We start from the raw sequence: 27,501 nt of genomic DNA on the forward strand, positions 1-27,501 counted from the left end.
AAGTGATGGTACGTTGCAGTCGTATTGCTTTGGTGTGTGGGCTTTGATAGGCTGATGGTGGAATGGCTTTATTTAAAGTATTGCATTACAGACCACATGTGCTCACTATTTTGAGTATTTGTGCCAAACTCCCCAAGGACATCCTACCCCATCACATAAACTGAGCTACACTTGGTGGAAAGCAGATATGTGAAAAAAGCATGCTTTCTTTAGAGTGTCTTGTGAAGGTCCCCTAGGGGATGACACGCCTGCCAATCTTCAAGGCCAAACAAATAGGGGCCAAGTTACTATTTTACAATCATGCAATGCAGTGTTAACAAGGAAATTCATATTTATAGAATGCATTTTAATAGATAATTATATCATTAAATGAAGGTTAAAAGAAAAAGCATCACAAGGTCTATTTTAATCTCTAGAAGTTGGAATGAAGGGGAAAGAAACTCTCTGGGGCCTTTCAGCCTTACGTCTCTGCGATGCACCCGGAGCTGCCGGGAAATGAATTATGGTACAGTGGCCTAGAAATTGATACTTGATTTGGGATTCTCTCAGATAATAAAAGATTGTGTCTTTGATCGTCATGATGGCATTTCATGCCACGGTCTCCCCATCTACCTATTCTATGATTTCTCTTCTCCATTAGAGAGGTCTTTGCCTGCCCTCCCGCCTCTGGATTTATAGCAGACTGATCTGCAGGGGCCTGAATTAGGCTGCTCTATGGACTTTCCGGTATTGTTGCCTTGGTTAAGCTCTGTGTATCCAAAGAAAAGGGACACTGCTGGACTAAGTGACCATTACCTGTGAATAATACTTCTGATTGATCTCAAATTATTGCATGCTGTCTCTGCCTCTATGTGTATTAGGGTAAGTGGGGGCTTTGCCCTCAGCATCTTTAAGTCTTCAAAGGGAAAGGGATAGGAGGGTGGCCTAGGAGATAATCGGGGCAAAGAAGAATCAAAAGAGTAATCCTCTTGCCCGCTACTTCCCGTAGAATGCCTGCCAACCGGAAGAGGGGGAAAATAAGCAAGCCTCCCCCAGCTCTGGATCTCACGCTCTCCTACTCGCTGAGCCCATCTTATCCTCTTTGGGAAGGCAAACGATCAGAAAAGGGGCAAACCTCACTGCGCTACAGCCTCGCAGTGTGAGTTCCAGATCATTCTTAAGTAGCTCTTTTTCCGGATAATTTTCCCCAATCATCTCATGCTTCTGGACAAAGGTTTTCTTGCCACCTCCCTGCAAGGCAGGCCTCTTTAAGGATTTTCTGATTCGTTATCTCAATGACTCACACAAGCACAGTCCTGTGCTCCTCTGGCTCTGGGGCAGGCCAGACTTCAGGGTCGGGGCCCCTGTTGGTGGTGAGCGTTCATTACATACCTTTTGAACATCAGACGGAACTCTGGAGAGGAAGTCTAGTAGCTCATCATCATTGATGGCGTAGGGATTTCGAAGCTTCTTAGTAAATTTATTTATGCCTGAAAAACAGAAATATCGGGAGATCTCTGTCTGTCTGTTGAGGTCTCTCTATCCATCTATCTATCTTTAAAAACTCACCTGACTGGGAGAGGGGAAGCAATCACAAGTAAAAATTAGTGTGAAAACAATTACTGGACCTCAAGTCATGCACACGTTGCTGTCATGTGGAATCATTCACAAATGTCTTTTCTTGGAGGAAGGAAAGGGGGATCATTGGAGAGGGGCTTTGCCTTCTTCAGCTGTGAAAATCCCATTACAATCCCATCAGCAGGGCGGCAGAAACACACACTAAAACTGTGGAGCTCACTGGTTTTTTGGACGACACTGATTAACAGCCTGCTCTGCTAGGAAAATGAATGTCCCAGATGGGAAAAGGCCTTCACTAGCCCAAACAAGTCTCTGCTTGGAAGCTCTGGACCAAACCTAGCAGCGGGAGGTGGAGGGTGGGAGTTGTTTTTTTGTTGTTAAAAAGAACCCACAAGAAATCTATCTCCCGCCCCCTGTCCAACTCATTTTCACAGGTTTCTCTTCTCTCACTGCAGAACAGAACTTGACATGTTGATTTTACTTTGATGCTGCAGGAAACTGTGAAAAGTTATTATTGGAAAATTATCTTACTGTGGTTGCTAGCTTAATTTATGGACCGTGGCACTGGTGCGAGGGTTTGGCTAGGCCATGAAGTCAGTGCGGCTGATTTAGGACAACGGTAATTAGAAGGGGGTGTGACGTTTTAAGTTGTCCTTGGTGGCGGCACCTTGGGCACGTGGGCACGTCCAGGACAAGCTCTGCCCACGGTTCCCTCTTCAGAGGGAGGCACCCCTCCACCAGCTTTTGTCTCCTACTCCGCTCCTAGGAGCTTCTTGGAGGTGTGTGTGCCTGTAGCCAGAGCTTATAAATGTGGTCTTTTCACTAAATGTCAACCCTTTGTGCCAAGTCTTAGAAGCAGAAGGTGGCCTTCTGAAGTTTGCCCACAGAGTGCTTGTTTATCAAGGACCGTATCTGAAGTCCTTGTCAATCTCCGTGATGCTGAACGAATGTTCACATTGGTGGTACCCTGACTGGCTCTTAACTCTGAAGGCAAGGTAACATTTACCTGTTCAATAGTCCACAACAGAGAAGAGGTTTGATGTTTTTCTTCTTTCATTAAATATTATTTTGCCTTCATCTAAGAACTGGACTTTCTGCGAGCCATTACACCTGACGCAATGCCAAACTCCTAGTAGTTCCTTTAGAGAGGGTCGGGTTCACATCTGCTTGGCAAATGGGAGCTGGCCATGTTTATAAGTCAAGGGTGCTTGTTGACTGGGCTGGGGAAGAATTCCTGCAAATAACCCCCTTTTTCTCAAGTCAAAGTCACTCTATGCCTTTCTTCCCTCTACCTCCACAGGCAGCTTCATGTTTCTAGTTAAAATTTCCCCCAGTGTTCCTTTAAAATACTCTCCACTGTGTTATTCTAAAGACATTTAATTGTAGCATGGGCTTTTTGGCAAAAGAAAACAGACAAAGCAAAATGATGAAGGAAGACAAAGACGTATTGAGGAAAGATATATCTTCTATTGTTAATTATATATAGTGTGCGCATCTGGAGTCTTTACAAGGAACCGCCAGGCAGGGATAATACCACAGCCGATCAAAACACTGCATTCTTAGTCACTGAGAAGATTACAAACCTGCCCAGTAGCTCAAATGCACCAGTAAGGGCAGAAGAAGTCCACAAAGCACTCCGACAGTCTATGTTTGAAAAACTTTGTTAGAATAAAAATTATAAGGAACTCAGATTGCGTGCTTCAAAAGCACACCTTGTTTTTTTAAGATGTCACAGGCTCAAATGTCAGTAAGTCCACCATATTATCTACCGTGTAAAACCAAGTGTCAAGAGGGGATCATAGAGCCCGTGGTCATCTTTAAAGGGCAACTGGGCAAGGAACAAGGGTTTGGGAACAAGAATAGCTGGGTTCCAGTTCTGGCCTCACCATATATTATTAGCTGTAGTTTCAGACAAATTACTTAACCTCCCTGAGCCTTAGATTTCTTATATTAAAATTTGAATAATAAAGACCTATATTATATAGTTCCTTGGGTTGAAGGGAGAATCACATTGGACAACAAAGGCAAGAGGATTCTATAATCTGAAATTCCACCACAATGAAGGGAGCTACCATCATTACTGTAGATGTCAATAAGCCAAGAAAACAAAGCAGGCAGTGATGGAAGAGTCTTTATACTGGCAGGTATGTGACTACATACCAAATTTGGAAGTGGTGGGTTTCTCCAGAAGCATGCTAGATGTACCTTTAGATTTTTTAACCTAAACAATACAGATAGAGCATATCTGCTGTGAATTTTTATCTGTTTTGTTTTTAGCCAAAGAAAGAAAGTGGGATTTAAATACCAAGGGATTAACATTTGGGAAAGACACTATCACTTAATGATGATAGATTGAATAGATCAGTGGATTAGAATGAGCCCTCTGGTTAAAAAAATAAATCACTTGGAGAAAGAGAGAGGAAAAATCGCATGGCTGCTTTGCACATACGGTCAATAGGGAATAAACACTTGAAACTGAATTAGAACATTTTATGAGTGACTGGCATGTAGCCCTGACTGCAAAATATTGGTGGGGGTGGGTGAGGTGGGGCAGAGGGTCCTTGCTTGCTCCTGTATCAAACACTAAGTGTCTTCCATGTGATATATATAGTACTATCAAATGGAGGTACAAAGTTAAATAAGTCACAGTTTCTTTCCAGAAGCTCAAAATCTGGCTTGGGGAGTTTGTAATCTACCTGGGAAAATCAGAAGTGGCTAAGATCAGAACTGAAAAAGTATAATTAGAGCATCTATGATGAAGAACAGAATGGAAGGAATATGGGAAACCTCTCAAAAGGTACAGAAAACCTCCATGGGATCTAATCCTCAAAGGTGCCTTGCCTTCTAGAAACACATACAACAAACAAATGACTGAAATTCAGTAGATACAGTTTTCTAGAGAAAATTCCCTCTTAAACCACTTCTAACTTAATTTTCATAATTACACTCCCAAATAAGAGAGGTGGTGAGCTCAAAAAATGCCATCTATGTAGATCACAGGTATTAAACGTGCAGACTCATCCACTCATAAAATATTTGCCAAGTACCCACTAAAGATCTACTACCTATATGTAGCTGCACTAGGAATTATACGGTTAAAGAGGAAAGAAAGTATCTCACCATTTAAAACCTTACAATAAAGTTGGTGAGTCAAGGAATATTCCCCACAGCCATCATGAAACTAGGCTGCTTTCATAGACTTATGTTAAATAATTGTGCTACTTAATAAATACTTATACAAAAATGTTATTTGGCTGTAAAGAATAGGGAAATATGAACACAGAGTTAAAAAATTTTGTTCCAAAAGGTTAATAAACATTGCACAAAAAAATTTAAGGATCTTATCCACCACTTCAGGACTCAATGAAAATGAGTAAGTAACTTAGGATAAGAAATAGTCTTTTGATGCTTAATAAGGTTAAAAGGAAAACTAGAAATTTAAGACGTATAAAGTTGTCTTCTTCTACATGATAAATTCTCTGCCAAGAATATGATCATGTAAGAGATGTGCAAAGGAAAGTCCTGGATCTGTGCTAGCTAATAACTAACTTGTCTAGGAAAAGAATAAGTCCTAACAGAATGGCAGAATATATTCCATGATGGTATGGCAGGTTTTACATGATGAAAAGAGGCAACAGATCATGTGATAAGTCAAGGCTTATCTATGGTAAGCTCATCAATAAACTATAAACCTCTGTCTAGAACATAAAACTAAAGAATGAGACACAGAACATAAAGATCAAAGGGTTATTTTCATCCAGGAGAGCATCTTAAACTCCATGCTATTTCATAATTTCATCCATAAGCTGAACAATAAATAGAACAGTGCCTCATTAAGTAGATGCAAAAAGTTGGTGTTGAAAAGCTGCCAAGAACTTGAAGGATAAGACGAGAAGTCAAAGGGATGTGGGGTAAATTGAAAGATGGATTGGAATCCCAATACTGACAATCTAAGGAAGAAACATAGTATAGTCTTCTTTCTGGATGGAGAGATGCAGAAAAGCAAATCAAGTATATACCAGAAGGATGAAGAAATCACGTGCAACAGTATTTAACAAGCTGACCGTCAACTCACACCAACTTAAAAAAGAGCAAAACACTGGCCAAATAGTTGTAATTTTGGATCAAGTTCTTGTTAGGGTCAGGCAACAATTTTAAGATCTGTGTTTTAAATGTGATCAGCAAATGGACTGAGAAACTAACACTTAACGAAAAACAAGAAAGAATGAGATTATTCAATCTATACAGATAACATTCAGTAGTATATGAGTATTCAGGGAAATGCTTTTATAAAATACGTATTCCTTCTTAATCAATGGGCCCCTGAAAAGCTCCATGCTCTCTTTCCTAAAGGTCAAATATGGGCCAATGTGCTAAAACTGAAAAACACAACAGAAAAACAAACAAAAACTAAGCATGGATATGAGATGACTTTCTCCAAGAGTAAGAGTCATCAAGTATTAAAATGGACCCCTGAAGAGGGAGTTAGAATATCCTTTCCTTTTCTAGGGCTTGTTACAAAGGAGAGAGACTTTATGTAATAGGATTTTCACCTCCTGGATAAAATAGAGAATGGATTATGAATGGATTATGCTCTCTCAAAATCATTCTATTTCTGAAATGTTATGAGTTATTCCATTTTTCCCATGACTTTTCCCATTTCTGAATGTCTAGGTTTGGCCTTCCTCATCAGCAGGATTCTGCCTGGGTTCTCTTTGGAAATGGTCTACATTTAATGGTTTTAGAAATATTATACCTCCCCCTCTCCCTGGCATTTGCAGGCTTTCAGCTTTTGCTTAAAGATGAATGCATCTCAACACAGTCACTTACATTTGGAACTTCTCTGAACCTCTCTTAACATCTGAAGATCCCTAGAAGTAACTATGGTTAAGAACTGAGAAGTGGGGCTTCCCTGGTGGCGCAGTGGTTAGGAGTCTGCCTGCCAATGCAGGGTACATGGGTTCGAGCCCTGGTCTGGGAAGATCCCACATGCCGCAGAGCGGCTAGGCCCGTGAGCCACAACTACTGAGCCTGCGCGTCTGGAGCCTGTGTTCCGCAATGGGAGAGGCCACGACAGTGAGAGGCCCGCGCACCGGGATGAAGAGTGGCCCCCGCTCGTTGGAACTGGAGAAAGCCCTCGCACAGAAACGAAGACCCAACACAGCCAAAAATAAATAAATAAATAAATAAAATTAAAAAAAAAAAGAACTGAGCAGTGGTCACAGGAGCTGAGCAATGGAAAACCAGAACTGATAGATTCTTCCAGAAAAGGGTTGATTGCTTCTCCAATTAACTGCAATGCACTCTCCTTATATCAACCCAGCGCCCACCCAGCAAGAGACACAAATATTCACAAAGTTGCTTGTAATTTTTCCAATTGCTAGCTTGAGTAGTAAATCAAGTCCTGAAATTTATTTCCAGTTTGCTGTTTTTGTTTCTACTTTTGTTAAAAGCAGCTAAACTTTATATAGGCTCACCATTTCCCCTGGTAAATAATAGCTTTTTCTTTCCTTTCAGGAACTGGTTAGGTAGTCAGTGAGGGTCCCTCCCTTTCACCTCACTGCTTCTGGATTTAAGTATTGGGTTAGGTTATTTTTTTCCTTCCAGGGGAGATAAAGTGTCAGCAGCAGGCTAGCAGTGGCTAGATCTACTTTTACATAATATAAAGGGCAAGATGCAGGTGTTTGCTCACTCTGAATAACAGTGTTTCCTAAAAGTTACTGGGCCACAGCAGTATATTATTCAAGAGTATTTATGACTCTGAAAGCCCAAAGGGAAATAGCATGCACAATCACATTTTTATTTGATTGCAATTATGCAAGAGGCCTATAAATATCTATGCTGATCCTTCACGTAACTGGCCTTTTCAGGGAGGTCCTGGAAGTTTTTGTTCCCCAAATACTTTTCTTAATCTCATGTTTAACTGCCAACAAGAGCACATTTAAAGTTTATAGCCACACTTTAAAAATGAGTAATTGGTTCTTACCTGGAATTGATTGCTAGCAAAAGGACCATGCCAAACTTACCCCAGATTAAAATGATGTACCGCAGTGGAATGAAATACAAAGTGATGGTGGCAACTGCCAGTATCAAACAGGCCAGGAATGAAAGGAATGGGACCGTCCAGTTAAATGTGCTGTAGACAAACCACATACATGTCATTTTCTCTGATGCTCAAGAACAGCTGTAGATTCATTTTGCCATGTTTACTTCTTAGTTTATACACATGAAAAAGGTCTATTGGAAATGTTTCTTCTCAAAACTTGGAGATAAAAGTCTGCCAAACTGATTGGGCACTGGAAAAACATTCTTGAGGAGAAAGTCACAAGACCAACTGCCATTCGGCTTGTCAGAATCTTGGTGACTTTGCCTTCCTGGAACCGACAGTACTGAAGAGAAGACTTTGGCTCTCAAAAGTGATTAAACACTGAAATACTGTTATGTGGCTCTGTGCATGCAGAGCTTCAAAACACAAGGTGAGTTAGGTCACTTCAAAGTCAATATTTCTCTCTCAATTAACACGTGGTTGCCAGTAAACATTGAGAAAAGGGAGTATATTAGTACAGTGCTTTTGCATTTTTCTAATAACTTATATTTAGAATTTCCAGACTCACTGACTCCAGAAGGTTAATAATGCCCTGAAATGGGCTGGGGAGCATCTGGCTATAAACCATTACACCACCAACCCATAGACAATGTAGGGAATGTTGCCGTATATTATTTTCACAAGGCCCTTGGCTCCTTTTGTTCTATCTATTGCCTGCTTTGACTTGAGATCTAGAATATGGGATGTAGAACTGAATGTACTATGGAAATCCTTGCACAATCCTAGAAAGTGATCGTTAAATCCAGTGCCCTGATGAAAGCTCATGAGTGTCTGGGGCATTTCTTCTTCTGGGCCTTCATCTTCACTGAGATGAAAGATTTATTTCTGTTGTCTTTTTTTTTGGGGGGGGGTGGGTGTTAGGGGATTTGGGGAGAGCAGCTTATAATAGTTATTGGGCACTTAATATGTGCCACTGTCCTAAGATGTTTTTTTATATATTTAGGTTGTAATGCTCACAAGTAAGGATTATCCCCCTTTTACAGATGAGCAAATCAAGCCTGAAATTAGGAGTCTGGTGTTAACATATACACACTACTATATATAAAATAGGTAAACAACAAGGACCTACTCTATAACACAGGGAACTATACTCAGTATCTTATAATAACCTATAATGGAAAAGAATCTGAAAAAGAATATATATATATATATATATATATATATATATATATATACACACACACACACACATACATACACAACATTGTAAATTAACTATACTTCAATAACAAATTTAAAAAATATAAGAGCAATCCAGTTATACCTCACCCTCTTGTTAAAAATTGTTATTAATATTTTAAATCTTTGCCTATGGAGAGATACAATATTATATACACATGTGTGTGTATTTAATGTCTCATTTCTTTAAATTATAAGTAAAGGTGAATGCATTTTAATATGATTGTTGGTCATTCTAATGTGTTTCTTAGTGATATCCAGCTTATTTCCTTGCCAGAGGCAACTATTTAGGGAAGTGCTTAAGAAAATTGATTTTATAAGCAAACTGACATGGGTTTGAGTTCAAGCTCTACCTCTAAAAGTTGAGTGACTAGAGGAAAGTGTTTCAATCAATCTGAACAATAATTTCTTCTCTAAAGAATGGGAATAATAATAATACCTATAGCATAGAGTTTTGCTAGAATTAAACAGGTACTTGCATTTACAATAGCTCTGGTAACACATGAAAGATGGTTAGCTTAGTTTTCATATTAAATTTTTATCTTAAGTTTGTTTCCAAAAAAAAAAAAAAAGTTAGCTCTGCTTCTAGCACATTGTAAAAACTCAAAAAAACAAAAACAAAAACAAAAACAAAAAAGGAAAGAAGTTACTATTTGTCTATCCCTTCCCTCCCTTTGATGTTTTCCTCAAATAAAATCTCTTTGGATACTAAAGAAATCAGTCTTTTGTCATATTTGTTGCAAACGTTTTCCCAGTTTGTTGCTTTGTCTTTTTAAAAAATCTCATTTATAATTTTTTAAAGATAAAAATTATGTATTTTACATGACCAAATTCATCAATTTTTTTCCCTGTTGATTTTTAGATTTGGTATTTCTTGTAAAAGACTTCCCCTAGTCAAGTGACTTGACACCAAGAATTTGAATAATCAATATTTCCTCCACTCCTTTATCATACTGCTTTCTATGTTATTTTAAATGTCTACATATATGTAGGTCCATTCCTGACTATTCTCTTACATAGCGGAATTTGTAGTAGAACTTTTTAGTAGGCAACCTCACAATATTTGAGAAAATGTTATGGATGCCACAAATGCCCCTGTTATGCCAGGGCAAGAAACTTAACCTGCAAATATCTTTGCACAAGGACGTACGGATAGTACATGAATGTGTGATGCAGTATGGTTTGTAATAGTTAAAAAAGAAAATAGCTTCAGTATCATCAATAAAGTAATATCTAAATAAAATAAATATCTAAACATCTAAATAAAGAGGAAAAACTAAATAGATTTACACTCTGCAATATAATACAGCTTTAAAAAACAATGAGACTATGAAAAGAATACCCACACAAATACCTTTGCCCTCAACACAGAGGCTCAAAGCTAGATACAGTGAAAAACTAAGTTTCAGAAATATGTAAGTATGTTTATACACACACACACACACACATACTGAGAAAACCTCTGGAGGATATACTCCAAACTGTGACTGATAGCTCAATATGATGGGGGGAGAGGGAAAGAAAGAGGGAAGATGGAGCTACAGAGAATAACGGGAAGCTTTCTGATTTGATTACTTTTATAATGGATGTATATCACATAATCAAAATAAATAAAAATATAAAATCAATAAATTAAAACTGAAATAAACAAGTAAAAACAAATACCAATCTGTGTGCCCTATTTTTGTTTTCGTTGTTGTTGCTTTTTAAAGCAGAGACATAGTAAGTGTCAGATCCTGGATGCCAATACACAGGTAGGTAGCAATGCACCCGTCTCTTTTCCATTAGGTGAGCTTAAGCAATGTACTCTACTTCTCTGTGCTTTAATTTTCCCATCTGTAAAGTGGGAATAATGACTTTCTACTTTATAGAGATGCTGAGGGGATTCAATGAATTAATAAATGTAAACCCCTTAAAAACAACATCTGGTACATAGTAATTATTCAGTAAATGTTAGCTAGCCTCATTTTTCTTGTTGTTATTGCACAAAAGTGACATAAATATGAAAAAAGCTAATTATATCAGGTAGCATTTTGAAGATAATAAAAACTATGGAAAATGTATGGAACTACTTTTTATAAAGAAATATACATTATGGCTCCTTTTCTAAAAATAGCAAACCTGCCTTTAAAAAAAGTTAAATAATAGCTAAATAATTTTTAATACCTTGAAAAAAAAGAGAAAGCCACCATTAGGCTGACATAAAAATAAGAAAACATCAGAGTGTAAAATATATTGCAAGAATTCTGGAGATTACCAACCTCCAAAGTCAATTTCACTCTAATAATTTCTGCCAAATATTGAAATTTTTAACTTCTGCATCTGTTACCTGCACGGGAGGGCAGAAGATAAAGCCTAGGGCCTCCACAAAGGAAGATTCAAGTAGAAGAACACTGCATAAAACTTACATTTTCAGGGTAAGGATGAATTGAGAGAGACAGACAGACAGAAAGACAGACAGACAGAGAAAAAAAGGAAGAAAGGAAGGGAGGGACAAATCCACCATATATAAGTGGATGCAGAGAACTCTCTTGTGTGTCACGATGCTAGTGCCAGGATTTATCATCTGAGTTTATGCTACCAGTATACTCTGAAAAGCCTCAGCAAAAAATTTAATTAAAAAAGGAGATCCCAGGTTGGATCACCCCAAAGTGACTCGAGCAATAATCCTCTCTAGGGAAATGCACTATCAACTCAGATATCTGAGTATGCTTCACACACACACAAATCCAAGGAATATGAGTTCATAATTAAAACTGCAAAATATAAAAGGACACACAGCATCATGAGTAAGAGCCAGCAGAAGTAACAGCAAAATCCCAAACAAAAGACTTCAAATACGGAAAGCAAACACAATATGTTAAATAATAATGTTTAATAATTTAAAAGTCATAAAACAGAGGCTTAAAAATATAGTCAAGGAAGAGATGATGAAAATGACCAAGAAGATTTGAAAACAAAGCAAGGAGAACTTTAAAAAGAAATACAGTTAAAGTTAAGACCCCCACGCATGGATTAAACTGGATTTTAAATATCAGAGGAAATAAGGTTGTGCAAGAGAGTCCAAAGAAAGTACTTAGAAGGCATCACAAAGAGCAAAAAGATAGAAGATGTCAAAGAGAAGAGACATGGAACATAGATTAACTGACTGAATTGACTGGGAAGATGATAATAGTAACAATTAATATTAGACTGTGGTAATAAGCCATGCTGTAAACTCTAGGGTAACAACAACAACAGCAACAACAACAAATGGCAAAAGGGTGCTTATATATAGAGGAAAATAGAAGAAAATTACAGAAAATAATGAAAAAAAGAACCAAAAAACAGAGCAAGGGCAAAAAAGACACAATAAAAACCACAGATTTAAATCTAAGTATATCAGTAACCACATTAAATTTGCATGCACTACATGCTGCAAGTAAAAGACAGTGACTCTCAGAAACAAGAGAGATATCTAAAACATAAACAGGTTGAAAGAAAGTGATAGAAAACTTGTATTATGAAGGAAGCATCAAAAGGAAGATGGTATAGCCATATCATTAGTTAAACAAGATATTAAGGCCAATTTTTAAAATCGGTCACTTTCTATTGATTAATGATCCAATTCAACAGGAAAATACAACAATTTTAACATGTATAAACCAAATAACATAACTTCAGAATATAGAAAGCAAAACCTGATCAAACTACAAAGAGTAGACAAATCCATGACCCCAGTGGAAGGTTTTAACACACATCTTTAATTAATACAAGAAGAACCAAAAATAAAGACCAGTATGAGTATAAAAGATTTGAACACCATCAACAAATTTAATCAATGAATATATATAAAATAATACACTCAATAACCTTCTTTTCAAAAATTTATAAAAGTTGGCCATTTGTTAGAAATTAAGCAATATACTTCTTGGCAAGGAAGAAATAAAAATAGAAATTAGAAAAAAGTTTTTACTAAACGTGAATTGATAATGAGTATCAGTGCCTAAATGTTTGGCATGGAGCTAAGCATTTAGGAAACTGTAGCACTTTAAATGCTTACGTTAGGAAAACAGAAAGATTGAAAATAAATGATCTAGTTATCCATCTTAGAGAGTTAGAATAAGAATAGTAAATTAATCTGAAAGAAACTAGAAGGAAGAAAGTAATAAAAATAAGAGTAGTAATTAATGGAAAAGAAAACAGGCAACAGGGAAGATTAACAAAGGCAAATGATGGTTCTTGCTAAAGACTAACATAATTGATAAATGACTGTCAAGAAGAAAAAAGGGAAAACACAATTTTGAGGATAAAAAAGTGAACAATGCTACAGATTCTACTGTCATCAAAGATAGTAAGAGGATTTTATAAACAACTTCATGTCAAAAAGTAGAAAATTTAAATGAAATGGAAAAACTCTTAGAAAATGACAACTTACAGAAACAGATATGAGAAGAAATAGAATAGCTGAACAGATCTCTATATATACTACAGAAACTGAATATTTAATTGAAATCTTCCCTGAAAGAAAACTCCAGGCCCAGATACTTCACTAGAAAATTATATAAAATCTTAAAGGAAGTAATTACACCAGGCTTACACAGACTCTTCCAGATAATGGTAAAGAGAGAACACTGCCCACCTATTGTATGAGTCTAGAATAACCTTCACACCATAAAGAATTTTCAAGAACAGAAAACTATATATCAGATCTCACTGATGGTCACAGCTGCAAAAATCCTAGGCAAAAAAATTGTAAATAAAATCCCAGCATATATAAAGAGATTGGATAGCATGATGAAGCTGAGTTTATTCCAGAAATGTAAGATTGGTTTAATATTTGAAAATCAATCATAATTATATACCACATTAACAAAAATAGGAGAAAACAAAAACAACCATAAGATTATCTCAATGAATGCAGAAAAAAAGTTTGACAAAACTCAACCTACATTCACGATAAAAACTCTCAGCAAACTAGGAATAAAAGGGAAATTCCTTAAGCTAATAAAGCACCTTTACAAAAACCTACAGAAAACAACATTCTTAAGGGTAAAATGTTGAAAGCTTTCTCTCTGAGATCGTGTGTGAGAAAGGAATGTTCACTAACAACAATTCTGTTCAACACTGTACTGGAGCTACTAGCCAGTACAATAAAGCAAGAAAACAAAGTAAAATGTATAAGGACTGAAAAATAAGAAAGAAAAAAAATTATTCCTGGATGATATGTTTATGTAATACAACATCCAGAATAATAATCTTCATATAAAAATTAAGATAATTAAGTTTATCAAGGTTGATAGATTCAAAGTCAATGTAGGAATAATAATTTCACTTTTATATCCCAGTAACAAACAGGTAGAGATGAAATCTGAAAAAAAAGATACCCTTTAAAATAGCATGAAACAAATCAAGTACTTCAGACTATATCTCACAAAAATGTGTCAAATTTTTATACATAAAACTCTCAAATACTGAGATAAATTAACGACGATCTAAGTAGATGAAGGAATACATTACATTCATATGTTAGAAAACTTAAATTTTAACAAGATGTCAATTTTTTCCCAATTAATGCAATCCTTATAAAGATCTCAATGATCGTTTGCTTGTGTGCAAGTGCATGGTGTGTCACGTGTGTTTATGTGTTGGATGCTAAAAGTGGAGATCTGTACCAGACACATTCGTACACACCCTGTCAGATTAGCCCTCCCAACAGCCAAGTCAGTTAAGTCATGTATTTTTCTCTCGGCAACCCACAGTTTTAGTGGTAAAATGTTTAAATGTTTCACAGTTTTTTAAAAATTTAAGACACAGAGGAAGAAGGTCAAAGCAATTTACCAAAAATAATACTCATAATCGTTAATATTTTTATGTGATTACTAAAGGCCATCCACTGGTTTAAACTCTTTATAGGCACTAATTCATCCAGGAATGTTATGAAGTAGGAATTATTATTATGCCCATTCTACAGATGAGAACTTGAGTCAGAGAAGGTAATAATTGGCCCCAAACATTTACTCCCAGTATAAGTGGCAGAACTGGGATCTGAATCCAGAGAGTTGGCTCAAGAGCCTACACTCACTGTCTGTATAGTAGACATTTCAGAAAATGTAAGATGGCACATTTTACTCATTTAATCCCCTGAATATTCCTGCTTGTAAGACTGAGGACTTAATTCAAAGATATTGGCACTAACACTCAAAAACTTACTAGACCGTCACTCCAGCTAAAGTGGAGTATCCTGTCTTTCATAGAAGGCCCAAGATTGAAGAACTCTGATAAATCAAAGCTTTCCATCTCAAAATTAAACAATTTGTTAAATATTTTCATAGAAATCCCCAGATTTCCTGAGTTGGCAGCTCCCCAAATTCTAAATAGGAAATCCCTGACTCAAACCTTTCAATGAATGAAAAAATCCAAGGAATCCCCATTCATTCATTCAACTCTTCAGGTTCACTAACACATCCTAAGAATATCTTTGACAAAATTTCAAAACAAAAACCAGAAATTATTGTGACCACATCCAGTAAGGTGGGGAAAACTCCATCCTAGAGTTCCTCTCCCAACTGGGTGCCCCACTAGTTGACCTTTGTGTCAATGAAGTCATTATTTTCCTCATTTCCTAGGCACGGAAAAATGAAGTCCTCTGACTCTTCTACCCATGGAAACAGAAACGAGGGTCATAAAATCCTGTAGACCATTCTTTTGTGATTTACCCACATGATGCTTTCCTTCATACATGCATGGTTTTCACCCCAGTTTGTGAACTCTCCCCTCACAACTGGTCTCCTATCCTCACCTTGGTCTTTCTGCCTTCATTCTCTGTCCCTTAAACATGTAACTTTAGATAAAATATAAGATACATCAATCTATCATTCCCCACGTGCTCACCGTCATTCAAACTTCACTTATCCTGCTTTCTCATCTTCATTGCTTAGTATTTCATGATATTACTTCAAAGAAGTTCTTCTTCCTAGGAATGTGCCTTCTAAGCCTTACTCTGGGACATTTGCAGGGAAGACTCCCCTGTCCTAGGTCTACCTTAATTTCACTATCTCCTCTGTGGAGATTTCCCTCACCACTCAAGGACACAAGTGTTGGAGCCATCACTCTATAATGACAGGACATACAAGATACCTCAGTATTCTGATCCACCCTCTCTGCTGCCTGGGATAATATAAATGCCACATGTTAAGCAAATGTTAGCCTGATGCATGCATACATTTGAAATCTGTATACAATGAAAGAAGGTAATTAGAGAATGTAGAGAAAAGAAAATACCGTTCACTCCATGTAAATGCAAAATCACCAGGGTCTTCGCTGTCAGTAGCAGGGAAGCCTTGCTCTGAGAGATTTATGTAAGTCTATTTATTTGTTAGCTGCCAAAAGTTGGGTACAAGTTTTCCTGGTCCTTATGCACTGAATTACAATGGAATTCCAACAGAGTTACACATGACGTTGTACTTGAATGCCCAGTGGGAACTTTAAGGTCACTGTAATAATGAATGGCCAAAGAATTAATAGGAGTTGAGTCTCATGTGCCTTCCTGTGTTGCAGCTGGGTAGAACAGTGCTCTGTTCATGGCTGAAAATACGTCTCAGACGTGGCCACCACAGCTGTGTCGGGCACAGCCGCCGTCAAAAGCACTGTAGAGTTGGGGGCCTGTTTAAATCACTCTGCCCTCCTCTCATCAGACACAGTTCCTTGACCATTATCAACTACACAACAGCTACATTTGTCTATTAACAGACATTCAAACATGGAGATACTTTTACCAAAGGACATGGCCTTCTTGCCTCAGTCTTGCCCCCGCTCCACATCCTCTTATCTTCTTTGCTGCCAGTACCTCCCTCACTCAATTTTTTTCATTTGCTTTTCCATCCACTCAAGGCCCTGCATGACCAGCCGCATTTCCAGGCTCTGCCACGTCCATCCCCAGTGGCACAGACATACTGACGCCCCTCCATCTCCCTGTATCTAGCACAGTCTTGGGCTTTGAGCCTCTGCACAAAGGTGCCCACCTACTGAAGCCCCCATTCATCAACTCTGTGCCCAGCTAGCTCTTCTCATTCTCAGAGATGCTGATAAGTTGTTGCTTCTTCAGAACTTTCCTTTGTTTCTCTCTCTCTCTCCTACAACCTTCCTGGGATGTAGGACTTCCCCCCGCATCCTACCTAACCTCTATCTAGCATCAATGCTATTCTAATTGTCTTATTAGTGTTCTTCTCCCTCGTTGGAAAATAGATTCCTACAGAGAGGGAAGTGGGGAGTGGCAAGACGGGGGCGGGGGTTTAAAAAGTACAAACTACTATGTATAAAATAAATAAGCTACAGGAATATATTGTACAACACAGGGAGTATACCCAATATTTTATAATAACTTTAAATGGAATATAATCTATAAAAATTTACTATCTTGTATACCTGAAACTAATATACTATTGTAATCAACTATACCACAACAAAAAAATGAATTAAAAATAAAGTATTATTTATTTTAAAAAACACACGAAGAAAGAGAATAGATCCCCAGAGGACAATGACATTATAGTGTAAAGTGAGGAGGGGAAGTTCAAACCCAAGATCCATGGCTTACTCGTTGTGTGATCTGGGTTTCATATTTAATCATTCTGTACTTCAGTTTCTTCATCTGTAAAATGGGGATACTAACAATCCTTACTCTGTAGGGTTGTTGGAATCATTTAATCCAATTTCTTTAAGTAACTCCTTAAAGAAGTTGCTATGTATAAAGGGCTTAGAACAGTATCTGGCTGGCACATGACATTAGTTGATGTTTCTATTATCATTGTTATTGTGGATGCATTTCTCATTCTTAAACCAAGCCAGTGCCTGAAACTCAAACACTGATAGCTGAATGAGTGAATGAAGAATTATAAATGCTCTCTTCATCATTTCACTATTTTCTACTGCCACTTATGTTTTTGCTAAGCAATTTTGAGGGTACATTCAGGAATCAGTTTTCAATTTATATGAAACCTAGAGAAATAAAGCAGATAAATATCAATATACATGACCAAACCCCCTACTGCTCTTTAATTTTTCTTGACATTGTTCATGGGAATAACAATGTGTAAGTTCAGTAAAAACTCACTAAATTTGAAGATGACTTTGAACCTGTTTTTTTAAAGCAAAAGAAACATGTTTGCTATGCCAACAATAAATGGACATTCAAGGGCAATTTCATGTAATAAGGGATGGAGGAATAACATCAGTAACGACAGAAAGTTCCATATTAGCTGTTTATATTTCCTGATGTTAATCACCACTTATTGATTTCCCTGCATCTTGATAGACAAAATTTCACTTGGCTTTTAGCACTAATTTCAGTCTCTTCTTTATCCATGTAATTTCTAAATATTATGTTCTTTACTTAAAGAAACTAGAATGGCCAGTAAAGTATGAAACAGTATTAATTAATCTTTAGAAAGAACAACATGGCTGACACAACTCTGGATTTAAAGGGGAAACAAACATCTACAATTCAAAAGAAAGAAAAAACCTGCTCTGTTCATTGGTATCAAATGAAGACCAAGTTACACAGAGTTCGCAATGTATAAAACAAAATAAATAAAAAATAAAAACATGAATCACAGAGAGTTTTTCTCAATTGAGACTCCATTAGAGAATTTAGCCTTTATGCCCTAATGTAGGGGGATGGCAAGCTATGGGTTGGAGCTGAGTCAAACCTAGCCTGACATCTGTTTTTGTAAATAAAGTTTTATTGGAATACATATCACATCCATTCATTTACATATCAACTATCTGCTTTTACACTTAAACAAGGGAGCTGAGTAGCTGCTGCGACACAAACCATATAGTCCAAAGCTGAAAACATTTACTCTTGGGTCCTTTATGGAGAAAGTTTGTTGATCCCTGTCCTAAGCTGTCCATGTATGTGATGAATTAACTTTACATCTTTGCGTCTGTGATGTTACTAGTTATGTACCATTCTCTGGAGAACAGAGAAAAAAATTTCACTCAAGGCATTTACTGTATTCTGTGATTCAGATGAAAAAGCCTCCTTTAAAGCATATTTGCTTCCTTCTTTATTTCTGTATAGGACAATCTATTTTTTAATCTATAGTTTATCACTTAAACCAGAGTATTTTTGAGAATGAATAGAGGCACTATTAATAATTATGCTGGGACAACTGGTGTAAATTGGGCCATACAGCCACCCTGTGAAATTGACAAGCCCAAAGAACACACCAATCAAAGTTAAAAGGCCCAAGACTGTTGCTTTTTTTTTTCTTTGTTTTTGCATTTTCTGATCCTATCCTCCCTAAGACTCCCCACCCTCGTTTGTCCTAGTGGATGGCAGTTTCACTTCACAACAACACAAATGTAGAACTTACTTTTTAATTCTTTCTCCAAAAGAAGCTATCTCCTCCAAGACGTTTTGAACAGTTGAGACAACATCCTGTACCATATAGATTCTTTCAATTAAGCCCTTTTTCTCAGATTCCTAAGAAACATAAAAGATTTAACTCAGTTACTTCATTTTTATTGGTCTGCTATAGAAATTATTATGCCATATTATCATAGCATGGTTATTATCAACAGAGTGACTTCAGAAGATAAATTTACGTTTTTCACAACTTATTTATTGACTCCCCCAAATCCCTGCCTACTCATGAGATGTGACCACTTGTAGTGCACAAGCATGTCGCTACCTCAATATCATGAGCTGATGAAGGGGAGCCCCACAGACAAAAGAACTTCATTTCCCTGTGGAGTTGCTTCTTCTCTCTGCAGTCCTTTCCATTGGCTGATCCTGATTTCTTCTGTCTTCACAAGGTTAGCTTACTTACCCTTCTCCCATTAGTCCTTCAGAAAGGTTTCCAGCAGGTAACAATAAGGCATGTTGGATATCCAGATTTTGTATATGGAATTCAGCTTTCTAAGAATATTACCCTTACTTCGCTTATAGAAAACCTAAAATGTGTTTTACCATGTTAGGTAGCTAATGTTTATGAAAATAATTTAGAAATTACTCCCATATTGGAGAAAAGATGATTCCCTGAAGAGTGGCATTTTCATGCTATTTCTTATATTCTGATACCATATTCTAGCTCCTTTATGAACTCTACTGTAACTGGGATTTAGTTAGTGTCTTCTTAGCTCAGGCCTAGCTGGGTCACTGTAGCTGTCACATCTAACATATAGTACCTAAAACCTCAAATAAATCTAACAAAACTTATTTTTTTTTCTATCTTTTACTTGGGTTAGAATTGTACTAAATTATTGAGCAAATATCTTCTAAATTTAAGAGACCATTTCTATAATAATCTTTGCAGCAAAAGAAAAAAAAAATCATTCTCATCTTGTATTCTCTGTTCCATCAAACTGGACCCACAGATGGAAGAAGGAAAACACACCACCTCATACTGATTGCAGCGACTGGTAAAAGCACCAATATGGCTGAAATGTCAAAAAGCACAAATTTCCCTTCTTGCATCTGCCCTTGTTTATGGAGCTACTGGCAGAAACAGAGCAAAGAGAGGGGCTGAGGTTAGAATGTACCATTGCTACCCCCTTTTGAGTAAGGGTGCTGGGCTGGTTTGAATAACTTCCTACCATCTGTTCTGTACCCATTTATGCTGCCATTCTGTACAGAAGGAGAGGTCATACTCATTGCTTCCTCTTGCAAAGTCAAACTCACAAGACATTTTTACTTTTTCACTCTAATTTTAAATTTCTTCTTTCCCTTATTCTCTTACTGACTCTAATTCTTCAAGTCGTTTGCATCAAAAATCGGATAGACTGCCAGAGCGACTTAATTCATCTTCAGCAATCCACCAACATCTATTAATGGGCACAATGGTGAAAACCCATCTCTGTCTGCCACAGAAGCATTCATGTTTATAAAGGAGGATTTGAAAGCACCAGGGAATTTGACCCAAAGGGCAAAAGTGGCTTCCTCTTCTCAACAGTGTAGAGTTTAGGTCAAAACAATTTCTTGGAAAATGACTCAAATTACCATGTGGCTCAATTTCATAAAAATTTCCTATTTTAGTTGACTGATTTTTTTTTTCCCCTTTGAAACAGCCAAATGCGGAGGTTCTGGTTGTGAAGAAAAGCCTGAGTTAGTACACCAAAATAATAAATGATTCTCACAATGTTCTTTTACTTTTTAATGAATTTGATGTTTTAGTTTGAATATTCAACATTTAAAGACTACGCCAAAGAATTCCACTGTATCTAGGGTACCAGCATAATTTATGAACCATATCTGTACACTTTTAAGAGTGAAAGTAATCAGAATTATAAATTTTTGAAATATTTACCAACTGACAACTTGGTTTATTAGTGGATCTATAAAATTATTTCATTTTTATTTATTTTCATAATGACATTGTTTCAAAATAAAAAAATATATTTTACATGCATTAGAACAAAAGAGATGTGCTTATATTAACTGAATTTTAAAATGATACATGAAGAATGATTATTCATGCTACATATTCATATATTTAATTGGTTTCCTAGTTATATCTGTTTATAGTCCCATGTTAAGATTACTTTTCCAAAAAATGTACTTCTTTAATGTCATCTTTTCACTTACAATATTTCATAAAATTGTTCTTACTTATCTTCAGAATTGCACTTAATGGTCATTAAATTGACACCTTTAATTGACTCTACTGTAGGCCATAATTTTAATTACAAAAATACTCTCTCTCCAGGCACTGAGAGGAACTCACAGCAAAAATGTGATACATGAAGAATATTCTCAATTCTATATTTTAAATATTGAAATCTGTATATATTTCTGCCCAAATAATTTCAAAGGCACGATATCTTGTATCCATTCATATGAACTTTCTCTGTCAATATTTTTTCAAGATAAAACTTTAAATAAGTTGTCTCTATGATTCTCCACAAAATTTATGCTGAAAAATTAATGGCTTCTCAATTTCCTTCCATTCCTGGGTAGAATTTATATTTATCCTATTAAAAATCAAAAGATTTTTTTTATCCCACAAATTGAGATAATCCAAAGTGTAACTTCAGAACTTAAACACTGAATCATGCACAAATAGGTCAACTATTTGACCTCACAGTTTGCTTTGTGCTGAATATCCCTTTCTTTTGTAAAGAAAAAAAATTCAATATCTTTTATGCCAGTTCTTGTAAAATTCGCTTCCATCTACTAAGGGCTTCCAAAGATGAAGTTACTTAGCATTTTCAGTCATCAAAAATTTTGATTAAAAATATTCCAAATGATACGACCAAAATGCAACAAACATTTAAAAGATTTCTTTTTTTCACAAGAGTTCAATAGCTTTGGGGAATGTTTAAGTTGACTGAGAGTTCTTCAAAGGTTTCAAACATTCTTAAAATCAGACTGATGGATGGATGACTGGCAGCAAAAACAAAGTGCACACTGCCATGCTGAAAGAAGTATATTTTTATATCTGAACATATCTCTGTCATGAAAACTGCTGTTGCTATCCCAACTCTGTATACATAAAATATTTATAAATGTGGGCACTACAGCTTCTAATTCAATTGGTGGTGCATTATCACTTGTCTGTATGCGATCATGGATAATCAGGGCACCATGATCTATCAACTGTACATTTCTGCTTCAAAGATCCCTTCAATTTATATGAATATTTTATTAGCCCTGATGCTGTGCTTCATCAAAATCTGCATTCATATTATCACTACAAAATTAAATAACCCTCAATGCTAAATGTTTAAACTAAATTTACAATAGCATTCCTGATGTCAGAGATTTCATTGTTTGTCAAATTAACTTGCAAAAGCTTTATTTTGATTCCATATAGTGGATGAAAAAAATCGTAATTTCAAGTCATCGTGGTGGGGTATTGGAAAAGTTTTCAATTAGCAATAATCATGCCTCATTGATTGAGGCATTGTATGAGTACAACAATTTCAGAATTAACTTATTTGATATTCTGTTTGAATCATTTGACGGCATGCTAATAAGACTGGTATCATCTGACTCTACAAGGATTTTAATATATTGATGCTACTGAAGTCAACACATTAATACCTACCTTGCCCTTTTTCGTACATGCATGATTAAACCTTGGAATGGAAGATGAGATAAATGTGGAAGAACAGTCATTTGATCTAAAAGAAAAGTCATGCTGCACAGAGAGATTTGTAAACACATCCTTTGGGCTGTGTAAATTAACATCATGTTTCCAGAAATAGTCTTCTAAAAGTAACTATTGACAGCTGAAGGCTCTTCAGCAGGTTTGTAACTTAAGTTTACATGTATCAGTGATGTGATCATGGTCCCAGTGGTAGACAGGAAATGTGAACATTTCATTCATGAATGTAGACATTCATTTCATTTCATGAATGTAGACATTCATCAGTTAGTCTGTCAACAATTATCTTGAGAAATGGATTTTCAGTACTTGATTATTCATTAAACATGTACTCTTTATATTTATTATTATTATTTACTCACTGAAAAAGCATTATCAAACAGTAAGAAGTAAGAAGGAAGATTCCAGGCCTCCTAACTCCAGCAGAATGATCTAAAGGTCCAACTTATACTCCTGGCCTTCGTGAAATCTTTCCTAGGGAGGCCAGTCCACACCAACTACTGTCTTGTTCTTTCAATTTGCATCACACCTCTACTCTTTTCATCATTCTAGTAGCAAATGTTCTTTTCACTCTCTACACTGCAAACTTTATCTTTTAAAACATGTACTATTGATTTCACGGGTCTTTAATTATATCTGCCAGTATACCAATGGACATGTTATATGGTCTTTGATACTAGCATTTCCATTAATAGGAAACCAAGGTACAAAGAGGTTAAGTGATGTGTCTATGTCCACATTTGTCTATGTTCACATATATGTGGCAGAGAATTCCAGTCCAGGACTATTAAGTCCAGAGGAAGAGTGGACATTTTCTAGTGGACATTTCACAAGGTAGGCATTCAGCTCACACTTGTTCTTTTTGTCATTTGCTTCTTTGGTGTCTATGGATCTCTGTTCTCTCGACTCACTATAAAATACATGATTTTTAGCCATTTCATTCAGTTACATATTTCTATCTACTGTTCATTTCCAGTATTATTTGCCCAGTTTTCATGAGAATGTATGTTAAATTACACTTTTTGAAAATACTTGGGGAAAAACATTTCTTTCCATTCTTACTTATTTTTTAACTTTTCTTGCTAAACATTTTAGCAAACTTTGTGTATAATTTGCATAAAACACATACCATAATTTACATTATAATAAAATGCATTCATTCTTATCTAGGAGCTGGAGTAACCAGGGTTTACAAAAACAGATGCAAAGTTAGGGGGAAAAAAACAAAAAAACACTTAAGATGTACCAACTCCACAGGCCTGCATATTTTATTAATCACAGGTTATGGAGTCAGAGGGAAGTGAGTTCAACATGGGTCTTGTCATCTACGAGCTTTGTGATCATGTCAAGTTCCTACTGGTTTCTGAGTCACAATTCTGCTATCTGGAAAAGGGAGATCATAATCCTGACCCTGACTGGAGTATTTGGAGAATTAAATATTGTATCATATGCAAAGCATTTGGTGCACTCCAGGTGTTTCATAAACATAAGTCCTTGCCCTTCAAGAATGTGAAGAGACAAAAGAACAAATAACCTTTTGTCTAGTTTAAAGAATCCTGGGGTTCATTTAAGTTTCAAAAGCAACGATCTTCCAGGACAAGTCTACTCATGTTGCCCTGCGTTGTATGAAAGATCATCTGGCAGTTCTATCTGCATCATGCTGGCTTTATTTACACGTTTCAGATTGAACCAGGGAATGTGGTGATAACACAGTTTAGCAAACACAGCATTACATCTGCGGCTGCTACCAAATTGCCTAGGAAGAGTAACAGTGATTCATTCAGAAAAAGGAAACTGTTATCACATGTGCTTATATTTTTCCTTAACATATAAGGCTTCTAATTTATAGAGGGAAATGTGTAATAAAAATAGTGATGGCCACTGGTGTGATTAAACTAATGAACAAGATAATTGTGGCTGAACACATATTTTTAGATTCCTACAATTCAGAAAGAATGGATTTTACTTCCCATTACTTGAAAAAAACACCAAGGCATAAGTAAAATTTGCATGATTTAGGGCCTACTTTATGAGCAAGTAGGTAATAACATATAACAGAAGAGATGAAAGCATGGAAATTTTCAGATCCAGAATTAAAATTTCAAAAGGTTCCTTTGCTTTATTATATACTACAGAGAATGACTGTAAGAAAAATAATGTAATTATAATAATAATTGTAAGAAAAATAATGACAAACTCCAAATCTGTAACCTAAAAATGCATATTATTATATAAAATGTATGTAAGATCATCATTTTTTCATTGTCCATTTGTTTATAAAATGTCAAAAAAAAAAAAAAAAAGAAAAACAACACTGAGTCTTTAGTGGCTAAGTTTTAGAGACAACTGACTGAAGAACAAATAATGTGCCTGTGTTGTAACATGGTTGTTCTTTAAGAACAAAGCCAATAAATAAATAAATGAATCAGTCAGGCAGTGCATCTTTTCTTCTTCAAGGCTTTGTTGGCTTCCCCAATGTCTCCAAAGAGCATAGCACTGTAGGTGCAATAAACTAGCTTCGAGCCTCTGGGAGAGAATTAACACCATCAAAATGAATTTACAGCTAAGAATTCATTATATAATCGGTATGCTACTTTAAATCTTTCCCACATGTTCTGGTTCAGGAAAAAAAATTCTCATTTCTCTATTAATTACCTAAGCAAAACCAAAGAGCTAGTCCTGAAAATTGACCACGTCAGGAAAGATCCTTGGGACATGCTTAAAAACTGAGTAGTATTTGTCACAGGATGCCCAGGATTCCCACAAGGGATTGGTGCAAAATTTCTATCTCAGGATTGTCCCAGCAATGCCAACCATCCAGGGCAAAGACAACGCAAAAATACGACTTTAGACTTTAAATGGGAATCTGTTTGGTCTGTTTCATCCCACTGAATATTAAAAGCCTGCAATTTGAAAACCTGAAGAATTACAAACATCAGAAATAGATTGAGTGGCATTTAGCAGGGGAAAAAAAAAAAACCTCTCAGCATCTGTCATAACAAAGAACAAGAAGTAATATTTCTGATACACGAGATTAAAAATTGTTCTTTGGGAATCTGGCTTAATGCACTGGGAACTGTCCTTAAGGGTTCTTCCCATGAGCTACGTCCTGTGTGCATGGACGGACACACACACACACACACACACACACACCTCTATGGTATGCTATTAAAATGGGGGAAAAAGTCTGCAGTCTTTCAGGAGAATACTTCTTTCTCAAGCAGTATTTTTGCTTTGGGAAATGAATATGAAACAGACTGGATTTTGAACCAGTATCATTTCTAAGTAGTTATAAACTGCTGTATCTGTTCATTACATAGAGTCCTTCCTTCCAGACTGACTGGTATTTACCAACATGTTTCTTTGGCCTGCAACAGGATTCTCATCAGGGATCAAACGAGAGGGCTGAAAAAGTAAAAGGAATAAACATCATCATGAGGAAGATGTTGATAAAACTCTTTTGAAAAATTGGGAACAATTTGGAAAAAAAAAATTATTTGGAATTAGACCCTGGGAAGATTGATTTCCTTAAAAGTTTCTCTGAGCCAAATGACAGATGCCACGCCATTACAAGGCAAACAGGGCTAATGGTTTTCTCTAACTGTCACTACCATAGGTAAACACACAGTAAGCTGCAGTTGCTGATTTAGCTATGTGTCCTTTAGTTTTCTTTGAGGTGGGGGGTAGAAGATAAAATATTTATCACCTAAGACTCAGCTCAAACATCACCTTTAGCAGTCCTGACTCACCCAGGCACTGCATCGCTAACACCCAATGTAGTATACAAATTTTGATGAAAGTAGCAATCACAGATGCAGAGAAAACACTCCATAAAGGTTGTCAATAATAATGCAGAAAAATGGACCAATAAATTAATGACATGTTTCCTTCATAATAATGTAACATAGTCCAAAATAAACAGGATTTAAATCAGAAGGGCTGGATTTGAGTCTCGCTACTATCCTGGCTGGGAAATCTCTGATGCATTATTACATTTCTCTTAACCTGGGTTAGTTCATTCGCATATGGGGAAAATAGTATCAAATTTAATGGTTTACTTTGAGTACTGAATGAGCTGAAGCATATAAAAATAGCCTGCAAATTGTAAACACTCTACAAATAAGAATAATCTTATAAATCTAATCATTTAAATAATTCTTACTCAAAATGGTCTCATTTTAAATTATTATTTTTGTGTCATTTATTACTTACTTTAAATTACTATATTCCCTTGAGGAAAAAGTGACGTCCCCACCTTTCTATCAATTATTTTGCAAATTATCTATCAATTACCTTGCAAACTCATTGGATAATTGGGACTTAAGGCAAACCACATTGAAACAGAGCAGATTTCAATAGGAAATTCCTCTTGTAGGAATGGCTACTATCCTCAGAAAAATAATGACTTGTGGATAATTGAGATACAATGTCCAATGTATTCTATATTAGCATAATGTAAAAAATTTAGACAACGGCAAGATAAATATCCAGATGTAGTATAGTCTATAACATCAGAGCACCAGTTAGTGCACATTAGCTAATAAAAGGATGGCTAATCCATCTAATTTA

At 36.2% G+C, this 27,501-nt stretch overlaps 1 protein-coding gene across 7 annotated transcripts in view; it reads right to left on the reverse strand.

Annotated features, from left to right (window-relative positions):
• MCTP2 (multiple C2 and transmembrane domain containing 2) overlaps positions 1–27,501 on the reverse strand; it is a 189,025-nt gene that overhangs the window by 2,034 nt on the left and 159,490 nt on the right. For all 7 annotated transcript variants that reach the window (XM_068537524.1, XM_068537521.1, XM_068537515.1 and 4 more), the window contains 3 exons: positions 19,201–19,310; positions 7,584–7,693; positions 1,372–1,469 (listed from right to left, as the gene is read on the reverse strand). In XM_068537524.1, coding sequence (XP_068393625.1) covers positions 1,372–1,469; positions 7,584–7,693; positions 19,201–19,310 — 318 coding nt within the window. The remainder of the gene's footprint in view (positions 1–1,371; positions 1,470–7,583; positions 7,694–19,200; positions 19,311–27,501) is intronic.

This window comes from Eschrichtius robustus, chromosome 1, assembly GCF_028021215.1.
Source record: "Eschrichtius robustus isolate mEscRob2 chromosome 1, mEscRob2.pri, whole genome shotgun sequence".
NCBI lineage: Eukaryota > Metazoa > Chordata > Mammalia > Artiodactyla > Eschrichtiidae > Eschrichtius > Eschrichtius robustus.